The 24,205-nt window shown below is 41.4% G+C and overlaps 1 protein-coding gene and 1 non-coding gene across 2 annotated transcripts in view; both read right to left on the reverse strand.

The window, feature by feature from the left end:
* Window positions 1–302: 302 nt before the first annotated feature.
* trnas-aga (transfer RNA serine (anticodon AGA)) lies at window positions 303–384 on the reverse strand. Its single transcript has one exon. It is a non-coding gene; the product is annotated as a tRNA-Ser (tRNA).
* A 3,239-nt stretch (window positions 385–3,623) lies between these two features.
* tmeff2a (transmembrane protein with EGF-like and two follistatin-like domains 2a) overlaps window positions 3,624–24,205 on the reverse strand; it is a 134,286-nt gene continuing 113,704 nt past the window's right edge. The window contains exons 6-10 of the mRNA XM_026145780.2: window positions 21,136–21,284; window positions 17,603–17,659; window positions 17,300–17,426; window positions 6,733–6,891; window positions 3,624–4,460 (exon numbers count right to left, since the gene is read on the reverse strand). Of these exons, the coding sequence (XP_026001565.1) occupies window positions 4,364–4,460; window positions 6,733–6,891; window positions 17,300–17,426; window positions 17,603–17,659; window positions 21,136–21,284 (589 nt within the window). The 3' untranslated portion in view covers window positions 3,624–4,363. The remainder of the gene's footprint in view (window positions 4,461–6,732; window positions 6,892–17,299; window positions 17,427–17,602; window positions 17,660–21,135; window positions 21,285–24,205) is intronic.

Consider the following 24,205-nt stretch of genomic DNA (forward strand, 5'->3'; position numbering starts at 1 on the left):
CGTTAATCGTGACTGGATGAGTCAGGTCCAAAGGAAATCAGCTTTAATCCTCGAACAGACCTTTTTCCATGCAGCAGACGTTTTGACATAAATAAAGACAGGTGTTACTAATCACATTTATTAGAACTCTGGGCTTAAATAGAACAGCACCTACAATGAGGTTATTAGTAATGCCAGTGTTTTATACTATTTAATGTCAAACAGGTGCCGTGAAATTGATACAATGACAGAGAAACATAGCGGTTCTAGTAAGCAGTAATGATTTCCTCACGTCCCTATTACCGGTTTTTAAAACATCAATTCGTTGTCGGCAGGATTCGAACCTGCGCGGGGAGACCCCAATGGATTTCTAGTCCATCGCCTTAACCACTCGGCCACGACAACTACACAAACAGTTTCGATATGAGAAATGAGTTCTGATGAGTCCGTGATTCCACTTTTTAGCACAGCTCGTCAAACACACACTTTCTCAGTGATGTTACCGCATCTGTGACGCGGCTGTGTACAGAAGAGGCGCATGCTGAGGTCAAGTTCCGGTGAATGCAGCGCCATCTGGTGGCGGCTGACACCTGTTGCACTGTGGTTACCTGTTACTGTTAAAACAGTTTTTAAAAAGTGCCCGTTTTAACTCAAGGTTTATTTTCGTCCTTTATTATCTAATTGGTGATTCAATGGAAAAAAATGGAGAAGATCAGAATTTTACAATAATACAACAACACGTGAAACAAAGTCATCTCCTCAGTAAGCAGATTCACCAAGTTTCTGATCAAACTGACCACAACTAAAATAAATAAATAAATAATAATTACACTTAATACATATTTATATATTCACAGTAACAAAAAGTAACAAAAATATTTTTTCTCTCCTAGTTTTAGTTTATAGTTTAGTTTTAGGAATCAGGTGAAAAAAATCCCAACAACAACAGCTGAGCAAACTCGCACTGAATTCATTGTAAGTGTATATTAATATAATGTTGGCGTATCAAAAGTAAATGCATTCAGTGCAGAAAGGAACTCATGTAAGAGTAATTAACACCATCAGTAATTATGTTCATGTGTCAGTAGCTGATGTAGCACTGCATAGTACTACTGTTGTGGCTGGATAAGGTGGGTGGAGCCTAATTTACTACAGAACCGCATCCCCTTCTTACCATATGTGTTTAATTAAAACTCAGATTTTAGAGTAATTTAGTAAATTAATACCCTCCTCAAAAAACTGAAGGGCACACTTGGCACTCTGCACCAGAGACAAAGATGTTTTGATTCCTAACTGAGCAGACTGATATTCCTGAAGTTTAACTGACTTTGTGATCATCTAGTTTTCACTTAATAAAAAAATAATAAACTTTTTAATTAGTTTATAATACCAGATATAGCGTGGAATAAAATTTTATGAAAGTCATAGATATGTAATTTATTCAATGCAAAATAATTCCAATATGACTTATAGTGTAACTGTAAAAAAAATTAAAAGGCTTTATGTTAAAATTTGGCTTTGAGCTGTGTTTGGGGTTTTAAATTCCCTGCTTCACAAAGATGCAAAGCAGAGGGTTGCTTCCCCTCATGGGAGTTCAGCTCTAAGAAGCAAAGCGCCGTTTTCATTCTATAGTTATCCTAATGCTGAAAAGGCATTTTATTTTACCCCACCTCAGGTCTTTATTACTTTCTTGAAAGGTAGTTTAGAGATCCTTCCACCCATCAGCACTTCACAGTGTTTTGCCATCTTTCTTTAATTCTGTGTGATGGCTTTTTTCTCTGTCTCATCAGAGTTTGATGTATTGATGTCGGTGTGTTCATTTTTGATCTGTCTGCTTGTGTTTTAGATAGAGCTGATGTAGTCTCCACAGTGTTACAGAGTTCTGTGCACTACCAAGTTAGAAACTTTCAGTCTGGAATTACAATCGGACTTCTGACACTTTCTTGTAGTTCTGATGTTTCCTGCTATCACAGTGCTGCTTAGTGAGCAATGTTCTGCTGGAAGTTTGAGGCAGATGAATAATGACTGCAAGCTGATTTGCACGAATAAGCCTCTGATGAGTCGATCAAAACCACCGTTATCAGTCATCTGAGTGACATCTGAATAATGGAAGGGCAATAACTCACGGAAATCTAAGCTTTTATACAAGGAAGCCAAACCAAAAGAAATCATGCAGACCCTAAATCTCTCTATGCCATTTCCCCCTTTCTCCTCAGGGACAGCTGCTCCTCCCTGAGCTCAGTTCAGAGGTCAACTTAAAAAGAAGTTCCTCCTCCCCACATTTGACAGGCACATGCTCAGATTTGTCTTAATATTAAAGTTTTTACCTCTTTACCCTGCAATATAAAGTAGTATGAACTGGCAACTTAGCCTTCCATCCTCTGTTGCTTCTCCCGGTCTGGGTTGTGGGGACAGAGATACCCAGGCCTCCTTTGTCCAGCCACCTTCTCCAACTCCACCTGAGAGACATAATCTCACCAGCACGTCCTGGATCTAGCCCAGGACCTTTACCCATTTGGAGATGCCCAAAACAGCTCAACTGGGAGGTGTCCAGAAGGTAATCCTAGTCAGATGCATTGAACCACCTCAACTTGCACTGTTGAGTAGTCTACTCTGACTCCCTCTCAAAACACTGAGCTCCTCAACCTGTCAACTTGTTTGGTCACTACCCTCCACATGCAGCCATAGATGTGGGTGAGAATGCTGATCTGATAGTGAAGCTACAGCTTCACTTTCGTGCTCAGCTTTCTGTTCATCATAACAAACCAACACAAGATCTGCATTACTGCAGATTACTATTTACTCATCCTATAGAACTGCAAACACAGCACAGGTTTTTGTGTCACTTTTTCTATGTGGTACAGCTGAGTGTGAAGCAGCTGGTTTGAGTTCCTGTGGCTTTGGTCTTATGCTTCAGAATGGTGGATTCACTGTTAAGGATAGAAGGCGATTAAATGTCTCCCAACCTTACCTGACTGATGATTACCTGATGATACTGATTCCCTGACTGAGCAGATTGGTGTGATGTCAACAGTAACTCGGATCATTGTGATGAAGAAACAGCTAAAACAAAAAGTAAGGCTTTCAATCTCTGAGATTATGTAAGTTCCAGCCTCCATCGATGGCCATGAGCTCTGTGTGCAGAGTCTACTTCAGCTATACCACAGGGCCAGAAGTGGGGTATACCTATATCCATCCCATATTGACACAAAACAATCACACAAATGAAACTGTCACATGAGAAAAAGTGAGATCCAGATCATATGCAGTATGTGTATGACCAATCCATCCTTTAAAATTGACTTAAACTGGCCTATTTTAACTAAGTCTGAATAAGGTAAGAGTGATGTGTGTAGGTGTGGAACTAGACTGTTGCTTCATGTCGTAAAGAGCCAGGTGAGGTGATTCCAAAATCCAGTCAGGATGCCACAGGCATTCTCTCCTTGGAGATTTTCCAGGCATTTCCACCTGGAAGGGGGACACTGGTGTAAACCAATAACTCACCGTGCCTCAGTATCCCCCTGGAGAAACAGGAAAACACTGAGAAAAATGGATGGATGGTGATACAGATTATGATTATGACACTAATAAACACTACCAACATGTCATTGCTTCAAAACAGACAAAGACCGACACAGAATATGTTACATTTCGTGATATAAATTATTTATTTACATTTACAGAAAAATTACCCCATCAAGACAACGTAGTAATAACTATTGGAAATAGAACCCAAGATACAGTAGCTGACGTCATCGTCACAACCGAACAGAGAGCTCTATAATAACATTGTGCCCTCTGTCAAAGGTCTCCTATAACACAAGGTGCAAGGCATCACGTGTAGCCCCCAAACCCCCCCACCCCCCTCCCAGGCTGAACACACACCTCATTAAAAGCCAGATACCCTGCTTTGCACTACCCCGATTTGCTTTGTACCCCTCATCTACAAAGAACAGCTAGCCCACCTCTACCAAAGTGCACACATCTAATACACATTCACACACACACACATTCAGTATCCTCCGCACCCCCCCCCTCCCGAGTCCTCATAGTTCGTGTTTTGTTTAGTTTTTTTCAGGAAAAACCTTCAGAAAAAGGTGCAAGGAGACACATGGGCATGGGTAGGGGGCTGGCGGCGGCGGTGACTGATGACAGCATTTCTCCAATGTGTAATCATTGTCACCTCACTTGTGTGCCAGCTCTGTCTTTGCTTTGCCACCATCCTCCATGGACATTCTTTGAGTTCATACTGGGAGAGAGGGCGAAGAGTGATGGGAAGCAGATGCTAATTTTCAGGGTTGGCCTACTTGGGGGCGGGGAAGAAACATCTAACGCCACAGTGCTCCGTAACGTGGAGAGGGGACTCTGTCTGGTGTGTCTGGGCTCAGATCAGTCGGGTGGAGGCGCGCATGGTATTCTCTGAACTGAAGTGGACATTGTTCTGCTTCTGCCGGTTGATCCTGTTGGTCCGTGGGCACTTCCTGAAACACAAAATCACGAAGAAGATGAATTACTGTTTTAATATTAATCTAATAACTCAGACTTTAAAGGGAGAAACATGGATGGCAGACTGCTGCTTTAATACAATACAATACCTCTGCTTTAATACTTTAAAGCAGAGGTCCCAAACCTTTTTCATGTAAATCACCTGTCAGGGACACAGATGTTAGCACACGATTATAATGACCAAAAGAATTCATGATACACGCAATATGACTGAAAAATGAGTAAAAATCACCTTTTTTAAAAATGACTACAGTTTAGAATGTAACAGCACCAACAAATTGAGTATTAAAAAAAGAATACTAAAAATAAAGTAAAGCTTAATTTGTAACCTTAAACAAGCATGAAGAAAAACACATTTGTAAATCACAGTTAGAGCCTGCTTCTTTCTTTTATGTTGCATATGTTCAGGTTCACTGTTAATAAGTCTGAGTTTGGGATTCATGTGCCTGCTTCTTTGACTCGTGCAACCCCCAAAGGCCACATCCACCAGGCCGAGAGACCGGAGAGTCACACCTACTGAAAGGTTTGCATTCCGCGATCGATTGGCGAGTGGTTGTTGGCAGTCACTGAGAAATTTGTTAAAGCTCCAGTCACGCCAGGGACCAGTTAGTGGCCCCCTGGCAACCACAGGTTGCTAGGGAGAAATGTATTCCCTGACAACTGGAGACTGAGCAGCCTCTTTGCGATTTGTTTCAGCTGTGTCTGATTGTGTGACTGCAGCTACACTGATGTATGCCGCATTCACCTCCAAATGGGGAACATAACAAAGATCCCAGGGCATTGGAAGGACTTTCAAGCACCTCTGATCCCAATTAGACTGCCAGAAAAAGACCGATCCATGGAAGCCCCACCCAGCAACCCCACAGCATCCAAAGGATCTGTGCCTGACGTTCTGGTGCCAAACAACCCAAAGCACTCCGTGTGATTCTGAGTACATAGCCATGCTATTCAGCAATACTCAGCATTGCTTGCAAAACTTATTGCTGCAAAAACAAAAGAAGCATCTGAAAACAAATCAGATGAACACCTGTTTGAGACTTTTGTAGCGGGAAAATGAGAGGACAATCTGTAGAGAGATGATTTTCTTTTTTAACAGAAACAGAAAATAGCATTTCATAAGATGCTGAATTTGTAGGAAATGACTAACATCTTCATCTTTGAAAAATCAAACAAAATATTGTCTTTGCCAACAATTTCATAGGAACCAGAGGGCTTGGGCTCCACAGAAGAAGTTCAAGTTATAAAAGCCTTGTTTGTTCTGTTCATTTTATAAGACAGAAGTAACGAATAATAAAAATAAAATGGTGGAAACATGGTATTTTGCAGGGAAGTCCTTTTGAACAGACCTTTTCCAAGATGTCACAAAATCTCTTACACAAGAGGCAAAGCATAGGGATGACCTTTTCCACTTCCCCCTGTTTGTCCTTTAACTGAATGGCAAATCTTTACAACAAACAGAAATCACATAAAACTCCAGCAACATTCATAAAACGCAACAAATGACGCGCAAATTCGATCGGCTTGACAGAGACGGAGCGAGTCAGTAACCGCTGAAACGCTCGCCTGCGTCGATTCGCTTGGAAGTTCATTCCTTTCGACTCGTAGAAGAATTTTCAAGTATGTTTTTGTGTTAAATGGATATCGCTACGCTGCAGGACACATTAGTGTTGCTGTCGCTGTATTTCGTGTTATAAATTCTCTCTTTGCTTCTTTATCTCCTCTCCTTACCCTCTCACCCTGCTCCACTTTCTCATTTCGCCCCTCCTCCTCCTCCCTCCTTTGCTCGGAGGAGCAGTTTTGTCTCGGTCAAAACTCCTTTAAAATCTTTTATTAAATGTCATAAATTGCTTAGGTCAGCCAGAGGCAGACAAGCTGCAGGCTATATGTGAATGTGTGTGTTTGTGGCTCTGAGTGTGGGTGGGTTTTTATAGTGAATACAAAATGCTTATGTTAAAACACAAGTGTCTGTGTGTGTGTGCATGCTGGACTATACAGATATGTGTGGGTTTCTGTGCTTGCATACACACCTGCAGGTTTTCAGATATGTGTGTGTGTGTGTGTGTGTGTGTGCCCCCTGAGAACGTGACAGTACTTTCTATGTGTGCCCAAAACCTCGGTGACCTTTCAGCTGTTGCCTACATGCTCAGGAGTCTGTAACTCCCAGATACACACAACATGGAAAACACTGCTCCCAGGCTCATTAGTAGGCTGTTTTTGTATATGTGTGTGTGTTCGAGCATGACTCACCTGGTAATGCAGAGCACCACCACACAGATGATGACCACCTGGAGTGCTCCGATGATAGAGGCGATGAGGACATAGTGCAGTTTGCCGGAGCCTGGCACCACATAGAGGACGTTGTACTCCTTGATGTCACAATGGGGGCCCCTAAAACCCGAATGACAGCTGAGATCACGCACACACAGACGCACAAACGCACAAGAGTGGGGGGAAAGTGAGAGAGAAAGCGAGTCATTCCTGTGCACGGAGTGACAGGTTCATTATTTTTAGCATTTCTAATTGAAACGTCACCGAGTGTTTGATAAAGACATTGCGGTGGAACGCCGCATTTCTGTGACAGTGTGGTGACTTGATTTTTTCCTTAGCTGTAGCTGTTCAGATGAACATGACTGATGGGGTTTGCGGTTAGCGGCATAAAAATGCATAATCTTCTCTTTGTTCTAGGCCTGTGGGCATACTAATGCTGCCATTATAGATAGTGTGTTAAGCTGTGTGTCTGTATAGAACATACACATGTAGCTGCCACAGTGAAGTGCTGAAAGCAACCAGATGAAAACGTCAAGTAGTGCGATTGGTCAGGTTGGGCTCCTTGTGTTTTCTCTTACAAGCTTCTGATATCAGGAGATTAATAGGGAAGACACTCAGGGAATAATGGAATGTAAGAACAGTTACTGCAGGGACTATAATTAAAGCATGATGCAATTCGGTCATGATACATCCATCTTGTGGTGCGGCGCTGGTATCAGTGTGTGAAATCAAACACTGAACGATTAATCAAAGCTTTCGCTGTGGGGAGCTGTGGCGCTCGAGCTGTCATTGACACCTTAGGACAAAAATAAAATCCAGATTTTATTTTAGAAAATAGAAAATCTATAGAAAACCTTCTCAGGAAATGATCTTCGGGGTGGATAGATATTAACTATTTGTTATCTGGGGTGCCAAACTCATTTAGCTCATCCCAAGTAGGTCAAGCCACTTGAGCCACATTTCAAGAAAAGCCACATACCATCTTAAAAAGAGAAAATCTAAAATGTGTCCTTTTTTGATGTAAATAAGGACATAGGTACATATATTTAATAAACTATCCGCTTACAAAGATCAGTAACAACAGAATAAGAGATGCAAAAGCAGCAATAGGTCCCAGCTTTTCTACATTCAGTTCATTTTCTGTCATTATAAAGAACACCTGCTCCTTGGATTCATCACTTTACTTGTTGTTTGTAGCGCTTTCTTTGTGCATAGGAATTTGCTAAGAGTGCTGCCCCCTGGTGGAGGCTAAAGAATCTGCATTTTCAAATGTGCACATTGAAAAACAAAGATGCAAACACAGGGTTTTGGCTTGCAGGTTATGGTCGGGTGAGCTGGTGAGCTGGTTAGTACTTGGATGCGAGTCAACATGGAAAACCTAGGTGGTGCAAAGTTGGGTGACGTAGTTGGTTGAGTGGTTAGGAGACAAGACACACCTTTCTGTGTGGAACTGGTGTGCCTGTGTGGGTCTTTGCCAGCATGACAGCAGTAAGTATGCCCACTTCCACAGCTCAGTTTCTATGTATTCAATGATATTGTCTCATTTTTTATACTGTGTGACAGTTTGAGCTTTGCTATCTATAATTAGGCATTTGACATCTTTATACAACCAAACTCTGAAAACAATGGATAGAAAGCCTGTTTGGTGGCATCCTTGTCACATTTTAAAGAAATATAATTTACTTAGTTTTGAGAGATTTATTCATTTGTCTTTTCTTAACTTAGTTTTCAAATGTATAAACAGTCTGGGTCCAGAGTGTTTTTCCAGACACGTTCAAAGAAAAGACAGTGATAGCATTACTGGGAGGCAAGGTGTGACTGTGAAATACCACATCACAGATCTAAAGTTGGACAGCAGCAAGCCACAGCAATTTTAAATACATCATAAATCATAATTTCACAAAGATTCATACCCTCTAGCATGTATACATGCTAGAGGGTATGATGCAATCGGCAGCATAATACTACAGGTATACATGTATACATGCTAGAACATACTTGAAAACATGCACAACCAATGTGCATTTTACAACATATCTAATTTATACTAATCTTTTCCATATGGGTGTTGAACGTGTGTCAAACCCTGAGTCCCAAATATTGCTTTGAATGACACCAGCTCCTACTTGAAAACATGTTAGCGTGGCTGTGAAGAGCTCTAGACCTCAGGCTGGGGCGAGACTGACAGCCTTCTCTAATGGGCCAGATGTTTGGCTGGATGGTTCCAGCCCACTGGCTGTATGGTTGATACCTCTGCGCTTATTTCGAGGGTATTTTCTGACATCTGACAAAACAAAACAAAAAATACCCAAATTTCACCACCCTGCAAAAAAGTGAAGTCAAAATGAACAATGCTGGGTTCATACCACAAGTTTGTTTTGCTACGTTTAGTCCAAAATTATTTCAGAATTTAAAAAAGTCCAGCAAATATCAAAAGTGTAAATTAGAGTCCAAACAACAATGACCCAAAACATCTTATTGAACTTGTTACTCTCACCAAAAAACCTGATACAAAAGAAATGAAGACAGGTGTTGCAAGCTTGGCTACACTGTTGCCTTTGTGTGTCAGATACAGCCTGGCAACAAGGACATGTGGGGTAACACAGACAAAAACCCTTTTGTATTTAGAGCATTTTGTATTTAGAGGTAGTCTTTTACGGATGCAATCGGCAGCATAATACTACAGGTTTTGCCAGCTTGGTGTAGACCTTGAGTGGGAAAACACACACAAACACACACAAAAGACTAATGGAGATGATCTTTGTCCTCAGAGACGAGCTAAAACAGTCCCCCTTTTAATCTCCCCTTCTCCTCCATCTCCTCTTTACCTGCTTTTCCTGTCTCTGGGGAGGTTGTTACCCACCAACACCTGCACATCCTTGTTTGGCACAAACACACACACACAAACACACAACCTGCTTCACATTCTCTATCCCTTCGACCTGACAGCGTACGAGATGAACATTGCAACCTTGTTCTGTTCGGGGGTTGTGCTTGGTTTCCACACTCGTGTACCGCACAAACACACACACAGTCACAGACATGCACCACTCCCACAGAGACCGCTGCGCTTTCCTTCACATTAAGATACAGACTTTGCCTCGTACAGCCATCAGGGGGCAGCAGAGACCCTCCGCACTCCCTGGCTGCTCAGCATGCAAAGAGAACGTCTGGGATGATCGAGGTTAGAGAGAAAGTAGAGAGAGATAGCGCCAGCGAGAGACACCGAGACCCCCTGGCTGCTACACTATCAGGCTGTAAAAGATGGCAGACCTGAGCAGCACACATGTATACTGGCTTGGTGTGTGGGTGGTGGGTTTTAATATCATTCCTCAGTGTGCCTTTTTGTAAATGCATATCTCTGCTGCCTGTGTTAAGTGTGTTCTGTGTGCCTGTATGAATATGAAATTTGCACCTGTGTGGCCAATTCTCAGCTGGTGTGTCTGTCGGCAAAATAGGGGCACAGGGGTGCACAGAATTCACGGTTTCGCATGAACTCTGGTTTTAGAGTGACAGCTTGATACACACAGTGAAAGCATCAATTTATTTTCAAAAAAGGAAAATGCTCTAAAGTTTGTAATTGTCCGTAATTCCAACGTTAAATGCTGAAGCAACTAAATGCTGCACTCTCTCAGTACAGAATTGGACCTGTTTCTTCTGTGACGGTAAAAACATAGACTGTATATAGTAGATGGATGTATTTAAACCCACCTACTACCATTTTCAAACAGCTTCGAGAATTTTAGCTGTGACTGTTTTGTTATTTAGGGCCACAAATGATCATACTTAATTTCCAGCTAGATAGCGAGCTTTTTTAACTAAGAGTATTGGATTCGTTTTTCAGTCCTGGAGGTTACGGCTTGAGTAAAAAAAACATTATGGGACATAATATACTTTCAGCTTCTCTCTTGAATGGACCCAGATGTTTGACTTGGTACATTATATATTGTATCATAAGCCACGACCTGAACACATACATGAAAAGATATTTGCCCTCTTCCTGATTTCTTCGCACTTAAATGTTTTAGATCGTCAAATAAATTTCATTTTTAGACAAAGGTAAGCTGAGTTAACACAAAAATACATGTTTGAAATGATAATTTAATTTATTAAGGGAAAAAAGTCTCTTCAAACCTACCCGACTCTGTGTGAAAAATTAATTGCTGCCATTGTTAAATCATGAATTAACTGTGATTATCCACATATTTTGCAAAGCTGGGTTTAATTTCAATAGGTACACCCAGGCCTCATCACTGCCAGACCTGTTGAATTGAGAAGTCACTTAAATAGAACCTTTCTGACAAAGTAAAGCGGGCTAAACAATCTCAAAAAGCAATTCATAGTCCTACAATCTCAAGAATAGCAGAGAAGCAAACTCACATCTATCAAAATCATTTCTAAGGTTCTGGGACTCCAACGAACCATGACGAGAACCATTATCCAAAACTGGAGAAATCTGAAACAGTGGTGAACGTTTTCAGGAGCAGGCAGCCTACTGTTGAATCAGGAGGTCACAAGAACTGCAGAGTTCATGATTCAGCACAAGAAAGAGACGATGATGATCCCCAATATGTTTGGGAAAATACTCTGTGGACTGTTTAGACAAAAGTTTTACTTTTTAGAAGGTTTGAGTTCCGTTATCTGGCATAAAACTACCGCGGCACTTCATAACAAGAACATCATACCAACAGTCAAACATGGTGGTGGTAGTGTGGTGGTCTGGCGAGCTGCTTTGCTGCTTCAGGATCTTGAGGACTTGCCACAACTGCTCTCTGTCCGACCACCAGTTCATGCCCTGAAACTAAAGTGAACTTGGATTATGTATATCTGAAACACACAGCTCTCCGTCTGAATGACTCAACAAACTGATGGTTTTGGACTTAAATCGGATGGAGATGCTTTGGTTTAACCTTCACCACCTCCAATGTGGCATCGCTGTGAGATTTGAAAGACTCATTAGCAGTTGCAGTTGTCAAGGGTGACACAATGACTTATTTCATTCAGGGGGCTTTTACTTTAAATTTAAATTACTAATAAATTACTAATAAAGTCGATCATCATTTGAAAACTGTATTTTGTATTTACTTTAGTTATGTTTGCTAATATTACAATTTATTTGATGACATTTTTTTGTCTGTAAATACCAACTTAAAAATCTCAAACACTGCACGAATCTTTAAATAATTCATAGTTTCCTCCTTCCACATATAATATGTTTTTTTATAAAGATTTGACTGAGCTGGCACAGAATGACTTGCAGTGTCTGTCGCTTTGCTGTCACTTTGCAGATTTTATCAACAATAACAAATTTAATAATTCCAGCAAATACGCAGTAATAACAGGATAAGGCTTTCAGGGTTAATAAAAATAATAAATCATTTAAATTGATCACTTTTATTCAACATCATAAATGAACATGGATGAAGCAGGAAAGCCAGTAAATCCATCTGCATTTATCTATGATTGAATGTGAGAGTTTCTTAAAGTGTCTGTTATCAGCAGCTGCTTCAAGTTTCTGCTTCAGTTCATGATTCCCCTGCAGCCATCCGAAGGCAGCGGCACAGATATGTTGATACATCTGCAGTTTATGATTAGAGCACAGCAACACCAGAGCGCCGAGCTATTACGCACACTTGTACACAGTTACATGCAAATGACACTAGGCTGCTACAAAGTAACCACACATCCCCACAAATCACTGGTGTAGTACTACATGATTTACTGCTTTATACCACATCTGCACCAAGAAGATGCCTGGATTTCTCTGTAGCTGCTTAAAATGCCCCAGGATATGTCCTCCCTTTCCTTTATTTTTGGGCTATATTTTTGTCACAAAGAAAATGGGCAGGTAGACACGAGCATTGTACTGATCAAAGTTCAGGCAACAGAGTAGTCTGTGTGCATAACAACTACAAAACTGAGTGCTTCAGCTGTACGATCACACCCAAAGATGGAAAACTAAAAACTAAAAATGTTTGTATATAACAATGTGACATCTCCATCCATCCATCCATCCATCCATCCATCCATCCATCCATCCTCTCATGCTTCTCTAGCTCTTCTGGGGGCATACGAAACCATTCCCAAGCCAATGTGTTCTGAGTCGGTCCAGGGACTTCTCATAGTAGGATATGTCTGAAACACTTCACCTAGGAGGTGCCCAGGATGCATCCAGATCAGATGCCCACAGCATTGTGATGGAGTCCTTTCGTTGTGGAAGAGTAGTAACTCTACTCTGAGTCCCCCCCCCCGAATGTCTGATCTCTTAGGTTGAGCTTCTACACCTTACAGAGGAATCTCTTTTCCACCATTTGTTTCCATTCTCATTCTGTCCATCACCACCCAGATAACCTGACCACAGGTGAGGGTGGGATTATATCAACTGATAGACTGACGGCTTTGTTTTCATGCTCAGCTCGCTCTGCAACACAACAGACTGGAACAGCTTCTTCATCACTGATGACTGTGCTAATTCATCTGTCAGTCTCTTGTTCCATTCTTCCTTCATTCATGAACAAGAGCCCAAGATACTTACATAAGATATTCATCTGTTTGGGGTAGCAACTCAAGGGCAACCAGTAGTCGGCACTCCACCCTTTTCCGGCCGAGAATCATGGCCTCAGACTTGGAGATGCTATTTTTTACCCCAGATGCTTCACACTTGGCTGCAAACTGCCCAGCGCAATCTGGAGGTAATGGGTCAATGAAGCCAACAGAACGACATCATCTGCAAAAAGCAGAGATGAGATCCGAGACCGTCGTACCCAAGACCTTCCAACCCTTGGCTGCACCCTAGAAAATGGTTTGAACCTGCAGGGGTCTCGAGGCGCTCTGGCTTTCTCCCAAACTCCAAAGACATGCATGCGAGATTATAAATTGGAGATTCTGAAATTGGTGTGGATGTGAATGTGAAGATGACTGGTGACACTCACACTATGACAGCTACAATAGGCTCCTCCCCTCTGCGACCCTGAACTGGATAACCAGTTGAGAAAAATGGTGGATGGAAGGATTTTTTGACAGAACTTTTATTTGAGTGATTTTGTTTTGTTTTGCAAATGAACAGAAACATGATAATGGAATTAACTATTATGCTAATTTACTCAGTTATTTTACTTCAATTTTCAAGCAGACATTAAACTATTAAAAACTGAACAGTTTGTGACTAGTTCTAGTCAAAAAAGATATATTACACTTGTTTAGAGCGGCACATTGTCAGATGTAATCCACCTCAATTCTGATAAGATGGCAGTTTGCAGACTAGCTCATTAAAGAACCAAGAATAAGAGGCCATCGCCGGCCGATAATTTCAGAATGCTGCAACTGGTGCTTCTTTAGTGCTCTACAACAGCAGCATTCTCCCATATGATATAAGCATTTGGAATTACACACTGAAAGTCAATAACTATATGCAAATAAGAGTATAGTTAGTTTACGACCAGTTATTGTAGACTTTCAGACTCGTAAATTGTTATAGAATATGTTGGATGTCAACAGCTGTCAGACCATTACAGCTATTGAAAAAGTGGGACATCTATCTCACTTGGCCTGTATATTCTGGGTGTTAGGGAGTTTGGTGTTTATAAGGTGCTGCTCCATCATTGGCGTATACATTACTGCGAGGGAGTATGCCTACTACAGTAAAATAGACTACACCACTGCTCCACATACAGTACAGCAAACTGGTCTGTTGGGACTTTTCATTCAGGTTATGATCAGATACTGGATTAAAATATTTTTCAAATAAAACCTCCTTTCCAACTCTCTCTTTTAGTAAAAGTTAAGCACGTTGCAAAGCAGTCATGGCTGTGTTACATTTCATGACACAATGTAACCATTTATGATGTGAGCTGGAGTCGAATTAAAACTCAAATCGCATCCTATAACAAGTGATGCAGTCGTATACCGCAAATTACTCTGTTTTTTTACAATTAATTTTTTACTGTAAGTTTCTGCCATCATTATACAAATTCAGTAAAACCAATAAAACACACGCCATCTGCACTTCTGTGGCAGTGCGGGCTTAGGCTGTGCCTCTCTGCGCTGTGCAGACAACAATATGAATTCCCAGAGTGTCTTTGGGATTGTTAAGGTATTCAGGGTTTTTTGTAAATGCAGGCTATCCTCTCGAACCACTTTCGCTGTGAGCCAAAGGAAAATCACTGGCATTCTAATTAAATTATTTTTCTAAAGCGTTTTATTAATTGGGCTCCATTTACTCAAGCTTAATAACCAGGATATTTAGAGCGCCCTAGGGTATTATTTTCAATACTGTGAAATCTTGATAGGTTTTTGTTTATCAAACGACCAAAAATAGCAGGAAATGCACTGATTTCTGTCCAGTGAGGTAAACCAGACTCACTGCCTTTATTATAAGTGGCTCGCTCATCCTCAGGAGTGCACCTCCCCAAAGGCTCATTCTAAGCTGAGAAAAATCCCTGCCTGTCTGTGAATAGCACAGCTGCAGCAGAAGCTGACACTTTAAAAAAAACAACTATAATCACAACCCTCTCTGATATGTATATATCCCCCTTCAGCCTCTTACTGTGTGCTGTATGGATGTGAACCACAGTCAAAGGCGTGATTGCAGATGGCACAAAGTCTGTGGGTCCAAGACCCGAAGCCCACCGCACACCGCAAAATAAGACCCTAGATCATAAAGGGGATGGAAACACCAGCATCCTCATTAAGCAACAACAAACCCAACATGGGATTAATTTGAAGCAGTGCAGCATATTTGACTGGTCAACAGCCCGTCCTACCATTACAGCAGGAGGGATCTTAAACACTTCTCGCTCTCAGCGCACTGGCTTATATTCATTTAAAATAAACAAGGCTGATTAAAAAATAAATTTGCTCCAGCACTTGCCAAGGAATTTCTAAATTTTACAGCTGATTAGCCATCTTACATTCCACACTTCCTGTTAGTGTCTGCAGATCACACAGAGAGAGAGGAACAACAAATTTGTGATAAAAAAGACAGAACGGGCCTCAGTCATCTCGCTTCGTGTAGGGTTTGTTTGTTTGAGTGGAAACCTAATGAGTACGGTATGCTCGACTGATAAGTAGAAAATGGCCAACGCTCTGATCGTAATAGTTAACATAAATATAAAATTGATGATGGGAAGCTTTTTAAAATCCATTTCTCTCATTATAAATAATAGTTAATACCATCTACAATCCAGAATACTCTGCTACAAGTACATCATATTTAGGAAACAATGGTGGGCTGGCTAGCTTTTAAGTCAGAATGTCAAACTTGTGTTCAAATGTTGCAACTTGATATGTCACATGTGTATCTTTGCTTAAGACGCAAACCACATTTGTTGTCAGTCTCACAACACACCACCAACAGGCTTCCTCCACTGGCTAACTCAGAACTCAGAAGCCTGTTATCATTGGTAACCAGCGATAGAGAGTGACCAGTTTATGTGGGAGGCATCTCGTGGTCATGGGAAGACACGAGATGCCTGGCTTTTGACATGGCAAATGTCAAAAGCCAGAAGCCAGACCCTCACGGAGATAATGAGACAGTGGTCAGCTACGTTAGGCACCGACACTAACCTAAAGAACGCCCAGAAATGAAACCAAACAAGTGCAAATATCATAATTTTACATCAAAAATTAAACAGCCTTTTACCTGCTCTGTGCATTGTCTGTGTGACCTGTTGTGCTCATACAACAACAGAGCAGGTAGGCGAGTGTCTGGCTTGTATACTGATCCTGCACATCTTACCTGTGACTTGAACAAAGTTATGTTTTTTTTTTGTTTGCATTCAGGGACCGATTGCAAGTAGTTGCAGCAGTTAACTGATCACCCAGAGGCCCACCAAGTTATTTTACAGTTAAATGACCATCCTGCAGCAACTACATGACCATGTGTGGAGAATTTCTGAATTTATTACGTCTTCAGATCTTTGGGATTGTGGTTGGCTTCTGAATGTAAGCGGTTAATGTGAATTTCTGTGCAACAGATTTGCAACAGATGGCAACAGATTTGCGATTTTTATTTTTTTATCACACTTAATTGCCGTTTTATCACCCCACAGATTGCCTGTAATTGCCAACTTGACCCTATTCAGTGCAAACTAACAGCAGACGGACTCCATCTTACCGCCACTTTTAAGCGTCATGTCGCTGCACCAAAGTCGCTTTGAAGACGGCAGCTGACTGCGAATGGTCTTCGAAGCAGCTAATTCAAAAGCAAAGAGATTCCGAGTTCACTGCACACAGACCCAATGATTTTGGTCATGCCTATTTTCACTGGTGTGACTGCAGCATTAATCAAATTCCCAGAAGTGAGAACGCATCTGTGAAACAGACTATCTCCTGCAGTGTGCTGCATGTGAGAAAGAAGGAGCACGAAAAAGCTCCTGATTTAATTCTCCTGACGTTATCCGCTGTTCATGTGCGAAAACATGTATTATCACTTTGCAATATCATTGTCGTTTTTCTGTTTCCCCTCTTCCTATGAACCTCTCTACAACTCTGTGTGTGTGTGTGTGTGTGTGTGTGTGTGTGTGTGTGTGTGTGTACACATGTGTACCTGCAGGAAGGCTGAGCCAGGACGCTGGGGAACTGACACTCTCCATGGACGCAGTAGTTTTTATAGCGATCTGGACAGGGGATGGACAAACCGCGGGCCAGTCCGTTCCTGGTCTCCTCTTTCTCCCCTACAAACACACGAGACCCTTAAAATCTGCCACTGCCCCTCAGGAAGAGATGAATTATAACAAGTGGGAAACATGAAAGGATGACGAACAGAGGAAAGTCTGGGAGCAAATCTAATTCATCTTTGAATGACAGCACATGTTATGTGCTTATCTGCCACCATCATGGAAGCACTCACCCGTGGGGTCGGTCCGTGCGAAGTGTCCATCTCCGCCTTTGTTCCCAATTATGTCATCTGGAAAGGCCAAAGACACATTAAAGCTGAGCTCAGGTCACCGCAACCTGTCCTACAGCTCCATCGCAGGTTACTCATGCACAGTGATGCTACTGCAGGTAAAGAGGACTGAATGTGAATTATCATCTCAACAAAAGGTTCATGTGCCGTGTGCGCCTGTGTGCTTAATGCGTATAAATGGGAGCCATTCTCTTCAAGTCAGAAACCGCCACCCCTAATGTATTACACCGAACAAAGGCCAGAATGGAGCAGAGTCGGGTGGAAAAGATCAGACGGAATAATGCATTTTTGCTCACCCCATTGACGCTGCATCGAGTTCTACTTTTCACAATGGCTAGACAAAATCACCTTCAAATCATTATCATTTTATTGCGATTGATTTTTTCTTTTTTTTCAGAGGTCAGTACGATCGTTCCCTCAAACAGAAGCTGTGAAAGCATTCTTCAGATTCATGACGCAAGACTTGTGGCTGGATCTGTGACTTAGAATTTACTTCTTATTTTTCTTCTTTTATTTATTTCTTTATTCACAGGAACACCTGAGGCACAGTAAAAGAAAAGAGACTCAGAAAGATTTCAGTGAGTTCAGAAGCTCAAGTCCCGTATGCGTGACATCCACTTAAGAAAAATCAAATGAAGAAAACAAATGAATTTTAAAACGTAGCCAGCGGCGAGACGCTACAAGCTCAACAGACTGCAGCTCCAGTGGATTCAACGAGTATCTGGTTAAATTTGTCTGTGGAGCTGAGGTTCAACAATATCTTCACAAGGTTATCTGCGCTTTTTGTTGAGCTACTGTAGCAGAAGCCGTTTCCTAATAGCATGAAAGTGGAGCATAATCAGCCATCTAAGTGCCGGGGTGTCACTGTGAGTCCTTGCTAACATGAGGTCGTCTCAGTGCCTCCATTTCATGCTATTTGTCTTTTTCCTTGATTGAAACAGAATCAAACGGGGTGGTCTGACCCACAGGACATAACATGAGGGAATACAGATTTCTGTTTGTGTTCCAGGGCTCGTTAGCCCTGATTGCTTTACTTCCCATTACTTCTCAAAAGACCTATTTGTCCTGTGTGTACTTAGAACCTCTCAAATGGTCTCTTACACTAAAAAAATAACTACAGATCTTAAAAGGTGCATTTGACTCCAGAATCAAAGCCTGTAGTGTTTCTTTTAGAATGTTTAGGTGTAAATCACCTAGTTTGGGAGATTTCTGTCTCTTCTTTCACATAATGGAACTAAATGACTCTCTGAAAAAGCTTTATTTAAAAACTCAGCAACTATTTCTAGAAATCATCACCTGGTTAAAAAAAAAAAAAGCACTCACAACAGGATTTACTTTTGTATGAACTTTTTTCCGCTACCAAACGACATGTGTCAGGTGTATCAATCTGCAAAAGGAAGCTTTTGTGACAATAAACACTGATGTTTCTGCGCTGAGCTGAGCTACAAGGTTACCGAGTTGCATTCTTGTATAGACTGGAAATAATGCCTAAAATAATTCCAAAATGAAAGTTCTTACATTTCCATGGGCTTTTGGAAAACATAATGCTCTCAGTGCAAAGCAGTCTTACGTGTACATACAGCCCACAGAAGGCAGCAATAAAAACAACAGACAACAAATCCATAATTAAAGTAAGAATAAGGTCGTCAGCGCGCCGTCCATCTCCAGTGCTTCACTCAACATCTTAACAGAGCCTAACTGCATCTGGTGAGTGACTCAGTCTGACTTAGTGGGTTCGCTGTGGGAAGTGAGTCTCTCACAGAGTGCAAGGGAATTAGCTGCGACTACGGTAAAGTGAATGTTGGTGGTGGTGACCAGCCACAAAGTGTGCAGACAAGCTCAGGCTGCAGTAAAGTCTGTTACATAATGAGAAGAGAGCCGCAGTAAACTGGAAAGTGAGGCTGACACTGATTCTCCTCAACACCTTTGCAAAGTGTTCAGATGACCAGCAGACCAGAAAACAAGACTTTCTGGCTAAGAGGTTAGTGCTAAGCACTGCACCACTGTGCTGCCTTCGCCTCTGAGGACACTAAGCTTTGACTGTCTACAGGCCATGGATATACACTCACTGGACACATTATTAGGTACACCTTGCTAGTACTGGGTAGAACCCACATTTGCCCTAATTCTTCACTTCACAGACTGAAGAAGCTTTGGGATATGGTGTGTTACCCTGCTGGAAGCAATAGATGAAACACTATGATCATAAATGGATGGACATTTAAACGATGGTCACTTGGTGCTAAGGGACATAAAGTGCTAAGAAAATATCCCCCACACCATTACACCACCAACACCAATCTGAATCACTGATACAAGGCTGGATGGATCCATCGTTTCATGTTGTTTACACCAAGTTCTGATCCTGCCATCCAAAAGTCACAGCAGAAGTCGAGACTCAATGGACCAGGTAACGTTTTCCTTATCTTCTGTTGTCCAATATGGTGAGATCTTCTGTATTGGTTGTAATGACTGGTTTGAGTAACTGGGGTTGCTTGAAGCAACCAAATAAAAGTTAAATCAAATTTTGTATTAAGATGTGCATTTGCAACTTTGAAACAACTCAGGTGTGATTTAAAAGTTAATATTCAATTTTATTTATATAGCCTCAAATCACAACAGTTGTCTAAAGTCTACTAAACCTGATGTTTTGAACAAAATGTAACCTTCAACTATTCAACAGAATTAGCAGAATAGCAACAAAATTGCTAATTGTTAAAATCTGGTTGAATTCAAACCTTTGTGATAGTCTGAAAAGATTTTTCTAACAAACTTTAAACTGAAAGGAACTGTGTTTTTAAGGGCATGACTTGCTGAGCAGATTCAGCTTGGACAAAAATGGTCCATGGAAATCTGGTGCTTCAAATCTTTCATATCTATAACTAAAGCTATATTTTGGTAGTTGGAGCTCCACATGAATACCATTTAGTTCCATTATAGTCAAGAATACTCAGTAGTATAATACTGATTTTAGGTTTTAAACCACACAAACCGTAAATGACATTAAATGAAATAAAAACACATTTGTCTGTCTCTGTCTTCTACATGTATTCGAACTATAACTCAGTTTAAGGATTAAAGCACTGAGATTAATAAAAAAAACAACTTTATCCCCAGAAATAGTGCGCCAAAATCAAAGATACTACATTAAAAAAAGGAGGGATTAACATTGTGTAAAATTATCTGTATATGTAGCAGCAGCGGCTCTGAGGATTATCTTTCCACACCATTCCAAAATTTGATTGAGTGAAACTTTCTGTAATTATAAAATGTGGCTGGAACTGCAGCTGGAGGGAGATGCAAAATCACGCCGCCTGCATTTAGCTCTGCACGATGCCTCATTTGCCTCCGTGTTTTCACTCCAACGTGACGCAAACACCTGTTCATGGAGGTACACTGACGGCTTCCGCTGCGTTTGTGAAAGTGTTGTTGTGCCTTTCAGAGTCAGTGTGCTAGTGTGCATTTGAGAGTCTGACCGTGGCAGTGGCCCAGGTACTTGACCTCGATGCGCTCCTGCTTCTGACAGGATGCCTCCTTCACCTGGCAGGGGTTGTCATAGGAACGACCATCTGAGGCGCACACTGGGTTGAAGCTGATGTGGGAACAGTCGATGTTGCAGACACACCTAACGAACAAAACAAATATCCATGTTACAGCAAACCTTCTGATTATCAAAGTCAAAAATCTAAAATAATGAAAACAGAAATATTAATAAAAATGAGAGAATCCTTATTCTGGAAACGCTGCTTTGTGTGTTTGGCTGCCGGAGACAAATTCATTCAGGGATTAAAGGTAAGACAGCAAAAAAACCCTACATTTGCACTCAGACAGAATGCTGGACCATGCATAGTAATCCTGTTCAAACTGGGGTTTCGGCTCATTCAATTTGACACAATAGCAAATGTATTTAACTTCTGCAAAAGAAAAAAAAAGAGAGAGGCTGCACCGAGGGCTTGACTGACAAATGATGTTCTCTTACAAAGGCAGGAAGCAATTAATAATGAAAGAACTGTAGATAACAAAGCAGTGCATTTTAATGTTGTGGAGAAAACAGCACACACTCACATACAATTCAAGCTGTCGGGTGTGGAATTCATTGGAGATAAGATAGAATAGCTTAAATGTAAAATAATAACAACTTATATGTTAATATGCCAATGCCATTGTTGAAAATCCATTGTACTATGCAGAAAAGCTTGTTTCTTGTATCTGGCTTTATAACAAGCTAATATAACGTCCTTCAACTAAACTTAAACCTGCTTAGAAATTCACAAAATCATAATGATGGGCTCGAGATGCGAGGCAGGCGTCACAAGGTGTGACCTACATTTTTTTTTTTTAAACGAAGCAACGTAGTTTAAAGGCCTGATCTTTCACCTCTAAAATTAGCCGAGTTTGTTTTCTCTACATAGTCAAAGGAGCTTGCAAAGAAAAGCGTCTGGACTTCTTTAAGTTACTTGAAGACGTTTCACCTCTCATCCGAGAAGCTTCTTCAGTTCTAAGGTCAAATGGTGGAGAGTCCCAGATATAAACCTAGTGGGAGTGACCCCCCACAGAAGGACAAAAGGACCCCCTGATGATCCTCTAATCGCCTGAGCCAAGGTGTGAAACTGGGTGTGGGTCCCAATCAGCCAGAGTTTCGGGTGAGTTCATTGTGAAACCTGGCCCCACCTTATCATGTGAATTCCTGAGATTGAAGAAGCTTCTCGGATGAGAGGTGAAACGTCTTCAAGTAACTTAAAGAAGTCCAGACACTTTTCTTTGTAAGCTCCTTTGACTACGATGACCTGGATGACTGAGAACCTTCACAGACATTTCTCTACATAATGAATTTGTTGCTTTCTTCCACCGAGCTGGCGTTTCTGCTGTGTTTTTGTGGCAGACTGAAAAAAACATCAATTTCTCCAGGAATCTGGAGCTTACTTGATGCTTTTAGCTCTTGCAAATTAACCAGGCAATTTGCTGGCGTGCCACAATTTTCGATTAAATTTCAGTGCGAGTGTTTGTGTGTCTGTTTGCGTTCTTCTCCCGGCCTGACATCTGCATAAATGACAGCGAGAGCGAAGCACCGCGCACACCTGCGTGCATGTGCATATTTGTGTGTTTGTGTGTGTGTATTTCGGCATTAGTGTAGTGTGACCCTTAAGTCTGTGACAGGCCTGATCAGCAAAAATTACAGCCAGATTGCCTTCCCCAGACAGTTGCTGAGTAGCGCTGAACGCAAGATTCTGTAATTATAAATCTGTCATTATTCTCCCGGCCTTTTCATTTTCCCCTGGTGCCAAGCTCTCAGTAAAGCACAGGCATTCAGCTGTCTTACAGCAGCATTTACATACACGCCCACATGGGCGCCCGCCAACACATAAACAGATGCCCACACACGCACTCACACACACACCTTGACAATCAGCCGTGATGATTCGTACTGCTGACATTGATGTTGATTGAAACGCCGTGCAGCAGAGTGTGGCAGCGCTCAGCTACTGTTGTAATGATGGATCAGCAAAGTAAGAATGATGTGAAGAAAGGCTTCGTTATGCATCAGAGAGGACGCGCTTGTGTTGAGGCTGCCGACATCCAAAATCCCACATGACACTGAAGGTGAGCTGCCACAACTATGAATGACCCAACACTCCTGAGGGCTGCTCAATGAAACTGTAACGCTGTGATTCCAAATACCATTTCTCACCAATGACAAGAAAAAAAGGCCAGTTTTCGTCTCTAATTAGGGGTACAAAAATAACAGTCTGAATCTATGCACAACCACAGACATGACACACAATTTGATATAGCTTTAAAAAAACAAAATGAAAAAAAAGCCCTCTCTGTTCACTCTGTTTTTGCTGTTGGCGTGTGTGCACCAAACAACCTTCTCTTGCTAGTTAGCTCCATTTTCAGATAGAAAAACTACAAAGAAATGTCACATTGTACCATATACTAAACTGCCTGAAATCCTGACACTGACTTCTTCTCCTGCAACATGAAGAGTAGCTTTAAAAATGTACCAGAACTCTACATGTCATTTAAGAAATGTGTGGGAACCGAATGCAGCTAATGCTATTTTAAAACTCTTCCTGACTGACGTCAAATACAAAAGAACTACATCGTATGGCAAGCTAAACAAGCTAGGATGCCGTTAGCAGCATATGTGTTTGATTAATAACTGATGAAATACTGACCTAGTTTTAGTTTAGTTTTCACTTTTCACATAATGGACTATGGATCTGGACAAGATCAAGAAGCAACCCCTGGGAGTGAAAAATAAAGCAGACACAGAAACAGCAAAAACTGCATTTCCTCGATTGGCAACTTAACATTCTGGCCACTGTGATCTTAGATTTTTCAAGCAGGTGTCACGAGTTTGTGCTGGATCTTAATAATGAGAGAGACACTGCACATTCGAACTTAGCTGGCCTGCCCTAAATCATATTCTACACTAATGGAGACCATGATTTACAAAATGAGCATTATGCTGTATTTAGTACAAGCACAGACTCCTCGGAAACGTGCTTACTGAGGGAATGAATCAGTGTAACTGAGGGCCTG

The sequence above is a fragment of the Astatotilapia calliptera genome, chromosome 16 (genome assembly GCF_964374335.1).
Source record: "Astatotilapia calliptera chromosome 16, fAstCal68.1, whole genome shotgun sequence".
Classification (NCBI taxonomy): domain Eukaryota; kingdom Metazoa; phylum Chordata; class Actinopteri; order Cichliformes; family Cichlidae; genus Astatotilapia; species Astatotilapia calliptera.